The sequence below is a fragment of the Colossoma macropomum genome, unplaced genomic scaffold, assembly GCF_904425465.1.
Source record: "Colossoma macropomum unplaced genomic scaffold, Colossoma_macropomum, whole genome shotgun sequence".
Lineage (NCBI taxonomy): Eukaryota > Metazoa > Chordata > Actinopteri > Characiformes > Serrasalmidae > Colossoma > Colossoma macropomum.
The window spans coordinates 5,001-17,685 of record NW_023495221.1 but is presented as its reverse complement, the minus strand read 5'-3'; the positions used below and the strand labels follow the sequence as shown (position 1 = coordinate 17,685).

At 41.5% G+C, this 12,685-nt stretch overlaps 1 protein-coding gene across 2 annotated transcripts in view; it reads left to right on the top strand.

Moving 5' to 3' along the window:
- LOC118801199 (NACHT, LRR and PYD domains-containing protein 12-like) overlaps positions 1-973 on the top strand; it is a 28,237-nt gene extending 27,264 nt beyond the window's left edge. The window contains exon 9 of one of the 2 annotated variants that reach the window (XM_036561375.1): positions 127-973. In XM_036561375.1, coding sequence (XP_036417268.1) covers positions 127-659 — 533 coding nt within the window. In that variant the 3' untranslated portion in view covers positions 660-973. The remainder of the gene's footprint in view (positions 1-126) is intronic. The other variant, XM_036561374.1, reaches the window with a different exon arrangement.
- The last annotated feature ends 11,712 nt before the right edge of the window (positions 974-12,685 follow it).

Sequence of the window (12,685 nt, the reverse complement as noted above, 5' to 3'; positions counted from 1 at the left end):
GTGTGTGTGTGTGTGTGTGTGTGTGTGTGTGTGTGTGTATCTGTGTGTGTGTGTGTGTGTCTGGGTGTGTGTGTGTGTGTGTGTGTATGTGTGTGTGTGTGTGTGTGTGTGTATGTGTGTGTACAGATGCTGTTCATCTCACTCTGGATCCAAACACAGTGAACAGTCGTCTCTCTCTGTCTGAGAGGAACAGAAAGGTGGAGGATGTGGGAGAACTTCAGCCGTATCCAGATCATCCAGACAGATTTGATTACTGTCCTCAGGTTCTGAGTGTGGAGAGTCTGACTGGACGCTGTTACTGGGAGGTTCAGTGGAGCGGAGAGGTTTATATATCAGTATCATACAGAGGAATCAGGAGGAAAGGACTCAGTGATGACTCTGGGTTTGGATACAATAAACACTCCTGGAGTCTGAACTGCTCTAATAACAGATACTCTGTCTATCACAATAAACAGAGAACTGATCTACCTGCCCCCTCCTCCCCCTCTAAGAGAGTAGGAGTGTATCTGGACTGGGGGTCCGGCACTCTGTCCTTCTACACCATCTCCCCTAACACACACACACTGACCCACCTACACACACTCACCACCACATTCACTGAACCACTCTACGCTGGATTCTGGGTTTATGACTCAGTGGATCTGTGTGACACAGAATAACCTCTACAGAGGACCAGCCTGTAATACACACAATCAGACCAAACCACATCATAACACTCCAAAAACAGAACTACATCACCCATTGGAACACAGACACACACAGACACACACACAGAGCACAATGCAGTGCTCTCTGGCCCTAAAACGTCAGTACACTGTAGCGGGGAACCTGAACACAGTGACTGACACTAAACACAGAACCACGCTGACAAAGTACAGACTCAGTGACCACAGCCTGGCCGTGCAGACCGGCCACTATAAGGACACGGTACAGACTCAGTGGCCACAGCCTGGCCGTGCAGACCGGCCACTATAACGGCAAGGTACAGACTCAGTGACCACAGCCTGGCCCTGCAGACCGGCTGCTATAAGAACACGGTACAGACTCAGCAAACACAACCTGGCCGTGCAGACCGGCCGCTATAAGAACACGGTACAGACTCAGCGAACACAACCTGGCCCTGCAGACCGGCCGCTATAAGAACACGGTACAGACTCAGCGAACACAACCTGGCCCTGCAGACCGGCCGCTATAAGAACACGGTACAGGCTCAGCGACCACAGCCTGGCCGTGCAGACCGGCCGCTATAAGAACACGGTACAGGCTCAGCGACCACAGCCTGGCCGTGCAGACCGGCCGCTATAAGAACACAGTACAGACTCAGCGACCACAGCCTGGCCGTGCAGACCGGCCGCTATAAGAACATGGTACAGACTCAGCGACCACAGCCTGGCCGTGCAGACCGGCCACTATAAGAGATCCTGGCTGCCTAAAAAGCTGAGACTCTGCCAGCAGTGTGACAGTAACACTGTGGAGACAGAGCTGCACTTCCTCACTGAGAGTAACAAATACAAAACTAAGGAAAATATACTTTACTAAATTTGAGAAGATTCACCCCCAATTTAGCCGCCACAGTAATAATGAGAAGCTGCCCATCCTGCTAGGAGAGAGGAGAGAGAGCAGCGCCTTAGCAGCACGATATGTATCTGCCTGCCACAATATGAGGGACAGTGAGTGACCCACCCAAACACACACACACACACACACACACACATACTCTCTCACACACACACACACACACACACACACACAATCTATTATTTATTATTTTTCCTCTTAATTTTCTTTACAACTCAATTCCAAAGCACTATTTTTGCTATTATTTTATGTGATTCTTGTCTTATTTTTTTTTACATCAAATGAAATTAAGAGTTCTTATGCTCTTGTTCTAAAGCTCTATGTTCTTAATGTTCATTTTTCATGTTCCTTTTTGATGATGCTTTGGCAAAACTGTAACTCAATACGGTCATGCCAATAAAGCTTGTTGAATTGAATTGAGAGAGGTACAGACAGCGAGAGACACAAACAGAGAGAGAGGGATAAAGAGAGAGAGACAGAAAGAGAAATCAGAGGGTGGACAGAGAGAGAGAGTGTGTGAGAGAGACAGTGTGTGAGAGAGAGAGAGAGAGAAAGAGAGAAAACAGGGTGGGCAGAGAGAGTGAGAGAGAGAGGTACAGACAGAGAGAGACACAAACAGAGAGAGAGGGATAAAGAGAGAGAGACAGAAAGAGAGAAATCAGAGGGTGGACAGAGAGAGAGAGTGTGTGTAAGAGAGACAGAGAAAGAGAGTGAGACAGACAGTGAGAGAGAGAGAGAGAGATAGTAAGAGAGAGAGAGAAAACAGGGTGGGCAGAGAGAGGAGAGAGGGGGGGGGGTCAGGTTGGTTGAAATGTGTTTGTTGTTTATCAGTTTGATCTCAGACTGTAAATATGAGAGAAATCAAACAGTTCTGTGTTAAAATTTTTCAGAGTAAATAAAGAATAAAATAAACTGTTTTCTCTAAAATGTGATTCAGAAAAAGATTCACTGAACAGAAACACAGAGACATGAGTTTATAAATGAGATACATTTCAGATTCACTGTTACACATGTTGTTTATTAAATAGCGATGATGTGAAGATGATGAAGGAGTCTCCGCTGACACCGTCTTGCTTGTATAAGATGTTTATTACAAAGTAGAACAGTATCATATCAAGCACCATGAAGTACCTGAGAGGGGATCCGTGCCAATTCTAAAGTGTCCCCTTCAGGACAATATAACCTTCTGCTTATATAGGGTGGTTGTTGTGGAAAAAGGGAGCAGAACATATAGTTTTTCTTAGAATAGTCTCATTCATCTGGAACTAAAGAGGAAGGAGACCTTAACCCTTGGACCTTTGGACCAGGGGTCCCCTCACTTAAACATTCCAAACCTGCAACGTCAGATAACACATGAAGCCCGGATACTACATACAAACACACATTTATCACATACACACACACTCACACACACAAATTGTACACACACACACACCTTGTTTTACTGCATTTATGTTTATTTTCATTTATTCCAGATAAAACTAAACTAAAATAAAAGCAAAAACAGATCGTTACGGTATAAAAACCCCTTCAGGCCTTACAGTCCAGACAAACCTAAACTAAAATAAAGACTAAAACAGATCGTTACGGTTACGGTGAGGGATCGTTACGGTTACGGTGAGGGACTCTCACGGGCCCTCTGCCTAGAGTACTGCAGATCAATTTAAAAAGGAGAAATTTTAATAAGTCGTGTAAGGATATAACTTAAGCAAATACATATGGAAACCTCAGAAAATAAAATCAAAACAATGTCCACATTCAGGCTGGTCGACCCATCAGACCCTCCAATGGACCTTTCCCTGCCTAACACCAATATCCCTAAACTCCCAAAAAAAGAAAAAAACATCTGAGGTCCCAATGTACTTACCCCATAACAGAAAACATCCGTCTTCAAACAATTAAAACCCAAGAGAGTGTTATACATTTAAGTACTACTCATGCAATAAACAACTTAAACACTCAATCCTACTATTATGTCTTACTAAGATTATCACTTCCTTATAAATGTCCTCTATCAATATCACACATTACAATATAATATAACAAACTCCAATACCATGCAAATATATATGAAGACATAAAAATGTATCACACTGCAGCTCCTCAGCAGCGTCGACTCTCAGTGTAGTGTCGATGATGTGTTGACTCTGGGCATTGTATCACAGTGTCCTTATTCAAAGTTCTTCAGTCCCATCTTATTGTCCATGAACATCAGGGTCCCCAAAGATCCAGTCACCCTTACAGTGGTCTTCTCCCAGCATTGTTCTTGAAAGAAAGAAAAGAAAACCACCAACCAGTATCTTTTGCAAAAACAACAGATGCAAATTAAAACATCAAATACAGATTAACACCTTATAAGTAAATGTGAAATTCACAGTATCATACTTTCACATTATTCCAAGCTATAAATCACCTTTTTAATTTCCCCCTGCATTCATCCCACTCTATAGTAAGAGACCACTAAATACCAAAATAATAACAGAAATTAATGTTAAGACTATAATAAGAGTAGATATTCAAAATGGATATTTCTCCATCAGTTCACCTTCTATCACCCCTTCTTCATCATCATCTGTGTCAGTCCTATGTAGTAATGGCATCTGAACTTGATCTCCAGGCATCACAACTCCAACCCATCTCAATATCATAGCCTTCACAAAGGTCAACAACAACGTACAGAAACAGAACATCAAACTCAATGATATAAGGACTGCTACCATAATCTGAACCAACACTGCTCCCGATCGTCCTAATTTCTCCTGCAACCAAGCATTCGCAGACCATCCAGCTCCTTCCGCTGGGCCAAACGCATCCCTTATATGCTTCAATGCATCTATGACACTAGTCATCTTGTCAGAACTATCAGGAATCAAAGTATAACAGGCATCACCAGTTAAGCTCAGAGCCACACATAGGCCACCTTGTTTGGCCAAAAGGTAATCAAGAGCCATGTCATGTCTCAGCAGCGTCAGTCTGTGACTCTTTTGAGTATTTAACAAGTATTCAAAACCCCTTATAGTCTCATTTGCAAAATCCTGTAGGGTGTAGGTAATATTATCAATATGATCTGCCAAAAATGTCACCCCATACCATGGAAATAATCCTATACCCCACTTCTCTCCTAGGCTTATCCTCCAATGATAGGACTCCAGATTATGAAATTGTGCTAGTTCCCTTTTCTTCCTACTTCCAGAAATAGCATCAGATTGAATCTCATCAGAAACTTTTCCCTTCTGGACAGTAAAAACCTCATACGGCAGCTTCAACATCGCCATATAACAGCATCCTATCCACCCATATGGTAGAAATATATATGCCTTATCACCACAAACCCACCAAATATCCTTAACATTCCCTATAGTCACATTTCCAGGCAACTTTTGGTTCCGCACCATCAAAGTTCTACTCAGTTTGTGATGTGGTACCTGAAAAGTCACTTTATACAAGTCACCCATAGCCTCATATTTATGCTCACCCAAGTCCATAATATAGTTGTTACAGTCTGATATTCCCATAAACTTTCCAGGCCCATTATGAGTATCATCTGAACAAAAACTTTAGCCCCCAGAGATTTCACTTCCAACGGATCAGGGATCGCTGTTATCATATTTTCATGCTGATCAAGTAAATTCACACATGATAACTCCCCCTCAACCAAGAACAATTATGTTTAGGTCTAAATAGATGCTCTGACAGAGCCATTACCCTATCTTCTGCTGATTGCTGCTGGTATAACAGCCACAAGAACACATAAGATTGACATTTAGCACTTAATGGTTCAACCATGAAAACTTCAGTAGAACTCAAATCTTCTATCATAACTACTACCTTACGCGTTATATAACCCTCTCTCCACACATTTTGAAATGGAACAAATTTAAACTCTGGCTCTAAATAAGTACATGTGTATTCCCTTTGGTCTTCCCATGTAACATTACGCACAACAAGTGAACAATCATCCCTAACTTTCAACCACCTCCGGTCATTAAACAAAAGATACTTCCTCTGATCACGAGGCACCGTATTAACTTCAGGTCCTGTTAACAACACATCTTCACCATGACTATTTTTCAACTTAGGAGGATTATTACCACCAACATTAAATCTTCCACATCGACAGGGGAGATAAACCGCTCTTCCTAACTTAGCCCTGATAACCTTCTTCAAAGGAGTTGACGTTGTCGAAATCATCTGAGGCGCCAACGTAGTTAAATGTGACACATTTATACCTTCAGTAAACTTCAATGCTAAAAGAGTAGAATTCCCTAAGGTCACTTCAACCCTAGTCCTCATAACGTTTTAGTCTGACCCTGTTCCGAACTGGTCTTGGACTCCTTCATCTAACTGAATCTCTGAATTCTCCTGCAGCGGAATCACAGCCCTTTGTAACCTCTGGCACTTTGCACTCCACTGAAATAGGCTCTGCTGTTTCTGGGACATGTTAAAAATCAATGTCACCAAATTTTCTATCCTGTCCATTAACTGCAGAGTCATTTCTGGCATCATCAGAAGGGTGCAAAGAATCATCAACGTTGTCCACAACATGGACAATCTCTTCTTCTGGATTTTGACTCTGGAGATCTGTAGGGTCCTTCACAGCGTTCGTTATACCACTTCCTTCTAAACACCTTCACAAACACCTTGTCTCCAGGTTGCACTGTGCTCCTCTTTTGCTCATTGAGCCTCGCCTGCACTTCCTCTTTTCTTTGCCTGTCAGAAACGTACATAAATATTCTTTTATGCAAATTAGCCATATATGTAACATATGCTCGCATTTCATCTTCCAAAAGGGCTACGCTTGGACCCTTTCCGCTTGTATGCAGACAAGGTGTTGGCATTCGTCTTCCCATAACCAACTCATGAGGTGTCATATGCAAATCATGCAGCTCACTCAAGCGACACACGATTAGCGCCAGCGGAAGTGCCGCTATCCAATTTAAACCTGTGTACTGGCAGATTTTAACAATACGATTTTTCAAAACACCATTAATTTTTTCACAAATCCCTTGGCTTTGCGGATGATAGACTGCACCAAGACGCTGTTTAATTCCCAATTTTTGCAAAATCAATTTAATCGTCTTATCCACAAACTAAACCAAATAAGTGTATTCCATTAATTAATTAAATGCACTGATCAGTCAGTCTGTTGCCAAACCTCTCTTTTAAAAGACTACAACATATAGTATCGTATAAACAAATGGATATACTCTATTAACCCCAAATTGAGAAATAATCTTATAATAGCCTATAAGTAAAACCAGATTACACATGTATCAACAATAATGATTATAAATAACTATACATCCATATATTTAGAATGCATTTGTCAAAAAAGAGTTTCGTGGATAAAACACACTGGCCTTGGAAATTGGAGTCAGATGGACATGCGGTCGTCAGCAGACCCCAATCCGTGTCAGCATTGACCAGCTGCTCCCTCTTCTCTTTCTCTTTCTCCACTCCAATTCTCACACACCATAGGTGGATAAAGGAAGAAACATATAAGAATTAAATATCAAATGAATCCACTAGGTATTTTTAACAACACAATATGCAATTCAATATGATTCACGCACGTTATCTGCCAACACTTAGGTCATTTGTATCTATAACAAATGTTTTCCTCCTTTAAACTCCAAGTTATCATCAATAAAGACATTTCAGTTTATTTCACTCTAATAACACCTTATTAAATTTTTCTTTACCCATGCACACAAACATATCCTCACTGGTCTCTCCACTTCTCTCCAAAATCATAAACGTCCTTCTTGGGGGCTCATACAATTTACCCCTACAAAAGTCCCTTCGAAAGAGGCTTATAAATATTATCAAAGTCCCCTGAAAGAGGCTCATAAGTTTTATGTAAATTCATAAAGTCCTCTTTTCTGAGGCTCCCGGATTTTAAGCCCGTCTAAAACCGCCTCCCAGCGGGCTTTGGTCCAAATCTGCGGCTTCTTTCTCTTTTCTTCTCTTCTCTATTTTCTTTAACTTCTCTTATTTCTCTTTAACTCTTCTCATCTCTATTGTCTTTCTTCTTTTTTCCCATTAATCTAATTTCCCCCTCTAATCTAATTTCCCAGGGCCCCGGGGTGTTACTTTTTACTTTTTTTCCTTTCTAACCTAATCCGACTATTTCTTCAAACCAACTTTCACGCAGTGACTAATATACACGTCTTACTGTTAAGAAGATAAGGGCCCAACCTTCATTAATCTCGCATGGTGTTATTTAGCTCACCGTATCGTTACTAATTAGGCTATTCTACACTTTTGCATCAGCTTTCCTTTTCCCTATTATACTCCCCCCTTATTGCAGCGTTTACAATGCAATAAAACCCAATTTAGAATGGAGAAATACGCCAAACATCAACACAGCATGGCTCACACACACATGATTCTTTACAGTGCAACTAGACAGCAAACACACAACAGCCCCAACGAACAAACCAGCGCACAATGATGTAAAAAAAACGCTCACCTTATCTGCCGACTTGGTGCGGGAGTAAGAGCGCTAAGGGTGTTGGCCAAATTCTTGTTATTTATTAAATAGCGATGATGTGAAGATGATGAAGGAGTCTCCGCTGACACCGTCTTGCTTGTATAAGATGTTTATTACAAAGTAGAACAGTATCATATCAAGCACCATGAAGTACCTGAGAGGGGATCCGTGCCAATTCTAAAGTGTCCCCTTCAGGACAATATAACCTTCTGCTTATATAGGGTGGTTGTTGTGGAAAAAGGGAGCAGAACATATAGTTTTTCTTAGAATAGTCTCATTCATCTGGAACTAAAGAGGAAGGAGACCTTAACCCTTGGACCTTTGGACCAGGGGTCCCCTCACTTAAACATTCCAAACCTGCAACGTCAGATAACACATGAAGCCCGGATACTACATACAAACACACATTTATCACATACACACACACTCACACACACAAATTGTACACACACACACACCTTGTTTTACTGCATTTATGTTTATTTTCATTTATTCCAGATAAAACTAAACTAAAATAAAAGCAAAAACAGATCATTATGGTATAAAAACCCCTTCAGGCCTGCACTGTAAAAAAGTCTTAAACACTCAAATGACTGGCAGCAACAATTACAGTTAAATATCTAAATTCAAAAAAAGGACAAAAACAATAAATTTACAGAAAAATCCAATAAAGGTTTTACAGATAAAAACTGTTATTTTACAGATTTGTCTGAAATCATTGTGATCAAACACCTTCAATAAAGTAACGGCACTAAAAGTTCTGCAGATAAACTCGGTTATTTTACAGATTTTTGGCTATGTTTGTCTTTTTCCAAAGACTCTCTGACTGAACTTTTAATCTACTTCTGTTCTACTTATTTATAGACACAAGTGAGAAAATCTGCCCCACCAAATAAAGCCCTTCAGAAGCAGATCAGATATGAACTTGAACAACCTGTCAATCATTCAAATTAAGCAGATAAAATATTAAATGATGTCATTCTAATGATGGAAGACAAGGAATGCAGATTTACCACTGATGTCATTAGTTGATGGTCAACAGTCAATTTATAAAAAAGTGTTAAGAAAAGTTTGGGCTTTAATAAAAACACAACCGTAGCTTTTTACCCCATCAGCTCAAATCAAAACAAAGTGCTCTCAGCCCCCCATGACCCAGGAAACTCAGACAGGATAAACATGGTGGGCACTGTCCCGCCTCAGTCATGTTGGGGGGGTTAATATCTTAATACTAACATCCCACCCTGAGTGTAGTGAAGACTTTACAGTCAAAACAACTCCTTTAAAATCCTGTTTCAAATATCAGCATGAAGACAACTAAAATCTCAAAAAGCAACATGAGCTTAAAGACTCAATGCCCTAGAAATGCAGTGAGGAAGCAGCTCTGAGAGGATTATCATCTACACAAACAGCTCATTTCTTGGGCAAAGTGCAAATCCTCCTTACAGGTGATCGCTTCATCATACAAGCTCCGTGTGCACTTCAGAGGAATATGGAGAGATGGGCCGGGGTTCAAAACGTCACGGCCTCCTACCACACAACCAACAGCATTTCATACAAGATGGTAATATAAGGTGGTGTTATTCCCAGTTAAGACCAGTAGGTGGCGTTATGCGCCTTCACCGTTACTCTTGTTCCTTGCTGTGACGTTGCTTCCCTATAGTCTCAGTACTGTTGTGTTCTGTGAAGGTGAGCCAGGCCGAGTTTTTGTCTAACAATCCTTGTTAATCCTTGGAAAGTCTTGAATATCCAGTGATGTTCTGTGTAAATTAGAGATGTAGTAAACTCCGTCGCTTGTTTGGTGGACATTAGTAATTATTTGTGCTTTATCGTTGTGGTTTTTATCTTGAAAGCTGCGAGCTGATCTGTATGTGGGAATTACGGAATCAGCCATGTTTCTCTATGCAGAGTCAGCTGTCCCTAAAAATGCAGTTTATGCCTTTTATTTCTTAAATGTTAGTTACTGAGATGTGCAGGAGTTGAAGAATATTTCATGAGCATTCTGTGTTTGTGGGGAATTTCAGCTTTGCCTGTGTTGTCTAATGCAGAGACAGTCTGTAAATCAACACTAGCAGTAGTAGTTATATAACTCATTCTGTCTGAACCAGTTTTAAAACTGAGCTTGTTTAACACTGTTTAGTTCTGTGAAGATGAAACTGCTGCCTGTTGGGAAACAACCAAGAGAAGTCTGCAAATAAAACAGCGCCACCAGCTGATACACCACAGTTCTGTGCTCCCTGGTTCCTTTTTATTCCATCAATTCACAACAATTCATAACCCACTCTTTGATCAGGGCATTACTTAAGAACGAAGTCCATCCTCCTGTCCTTCTGGATGAAGCGGTTGATGGTGCAGTTCTGCAGCCGATCCATTGCTGTAAATTCATGAACAATTCCTTCTCAAGTGTTCTGATGGTGATGGGCTGATAAACTTCCTAAATCACAAAATCCATCTCTGTTCCAAAACCCACTCTCTGTGCCAAACAGCAAGCAGTCCCATCAGCAGAGCTTTAGCTCCTTGGTCATCTCGTCATCCAGGGTGTCGTGGTGTAACTGCTGAAGCTGAAATGCCTCTCAAAACCCTTTTTGCACCAGGTTAAGCTCTGGTGTTGGTCGTCCTTTACTGATTAACTCCAACTTCTCATTGAAAGTTAATCTAGAAAATGGTGTCGATAATAAACTGGCAGCGATGTCCTCATCACTAGCGGTAACGCTACCCTCAGCTTCCATCATGAACCAACAAGCTAGCTAGCTTGTTTCGCTAGCTTTGTGTCCCCAGAGCCTGTGTGTCTCCACAGCAGGTGGAACCTATCATAAAGTTAGCGATAACAAAGCCCACCCATTTAGAGGGACGATATGATTGGTCAGTTTTACTGTTATTTGAAATTGGTCTCTCAGTGAATTACTATTGCTTGGTCCTCTGCAGATTTATAGCTGGACCACCAAATCACCAACAGTCTTTCAGCAACAGCAGATACAGCAAAATTCTGATAGGGGGAGACAGAGGGGCTTCTCTAATTTAACCCTTCACAGTCTGGTACAAACTGAATAGGCAGGTTTGAAGGATTTATTTGCTTAGATTTGTATTTGTTTAGATGTTGATTAACAAAATATGATCAGATAAAACCAGAACTGCTCAACTTTAAAATATTATTTTAGAATATTTTAAGCGCTCTCTGAGAGCGTAGAGGGCCCTGACGGTTCCCCTCTGGGATTTCCACCCAACCTTTTTTAGAGTGCAAGGCTATAATCCTAATGGTTCTAATGGTCTTTTTTTTTTTCAGCAAGGATTCAATGTAAGATATCAGATAACAGAGTAAATTCTGTTCAACCATGAATGACTCCGGCCACCATGATGGAGCTGAAATTCGCTTCTTCTTCACCAGCTTCTCATTCGAGTTTTCCGTTCCACCTTAAATCGTGCAGTAGTTAACTGCACCTGTACAGGTGCCAGAATGGAACTGCTGAACCATTTAAGGTGGAAGGGATTCAAATGGGAAGCTGGCGCGGTGGTCAGTGCGTTCAGAAGGAGTTCAGGCTTCAGTAGATCTCTAACTAACATAAACCCAGATTCTCTCAGTGAGTTTTCATATTAGGATCAAACTACGCTGCTTCTGTGATGTGGACGTTACATTATGACAGATTTATATTTATTCTCACTCTGTGAAATTAAAGATGACGTAACTGAGGCTGCGTCCCAAAACACTGTGTTTGACATGCTGCACTAATTAACAAACTTCTAAAGGTGGAACTCACTATTTAGCTCTGTAGTTTGTGGTTTGGGACGCAGCCTGTTTTCTGAAGTTGGCACTGACGCTGCCATGTGATGTCAACTGAAAGTGGCAGGCAAAAAAGTTCAGGCATGAGCAGATCAGGCTGCTGTTTTGCAGCCATTTGATGGATGCAACCAAACTGAGCTCTCAAAACTCTCCAGGGACAAATTTTAAGTTCACTCAGGTTTTGTACAGCAGCATATTAAGCATTAGAACTCCTCCAAAAGGGCACTAAACATTCTGAGAGAAAAGGGGCAGCTGACTCTCACTTCGTTTAAGGGAAAGATGGTGGTGAATGTATAAGCTGGGGATGAGAACTCCACGAAACGTTGCTCTTTAATCAGCTTTCTGTTAGGTTACCTGTTACTGAGCATCACATGTGCACATGTAAACATCAAATACAGCCAACTAGAACTGATACACATCAGCTCAGTGCACAGCAGGAGATCAGATCATAACATCCCAGCAGAGTTCATCAGACTGCCAGGGTCTCCGTGGATTATAGTTCCAGCTGGGAGGTGACAAAGTCAGCGGAGAGAGAGGAAGCAGAAACGTGGCTGTCAGGCCAGCAGACGTGCTAGGCTAGTAAAAAACCTGCACAAACCTCCACTGCCAAATCTCTTCATCTCCAACACAAGATCGCTCACCAGTAAGATGGAGTAGCTGGAGCTCATCATCTCTACACAGAACAACATACAGGACTGCTGCATCATGGTCATCACGGAGACGTGGCTCAACCCAACGACACCACATGAGGCTACTGAGCTAGCAGGGCATTCAGCACATCAAGCCAACAGGCCCAGAGATTCTGGTGAGAGTAGGGAGGAGGACTGTGTTTATACACA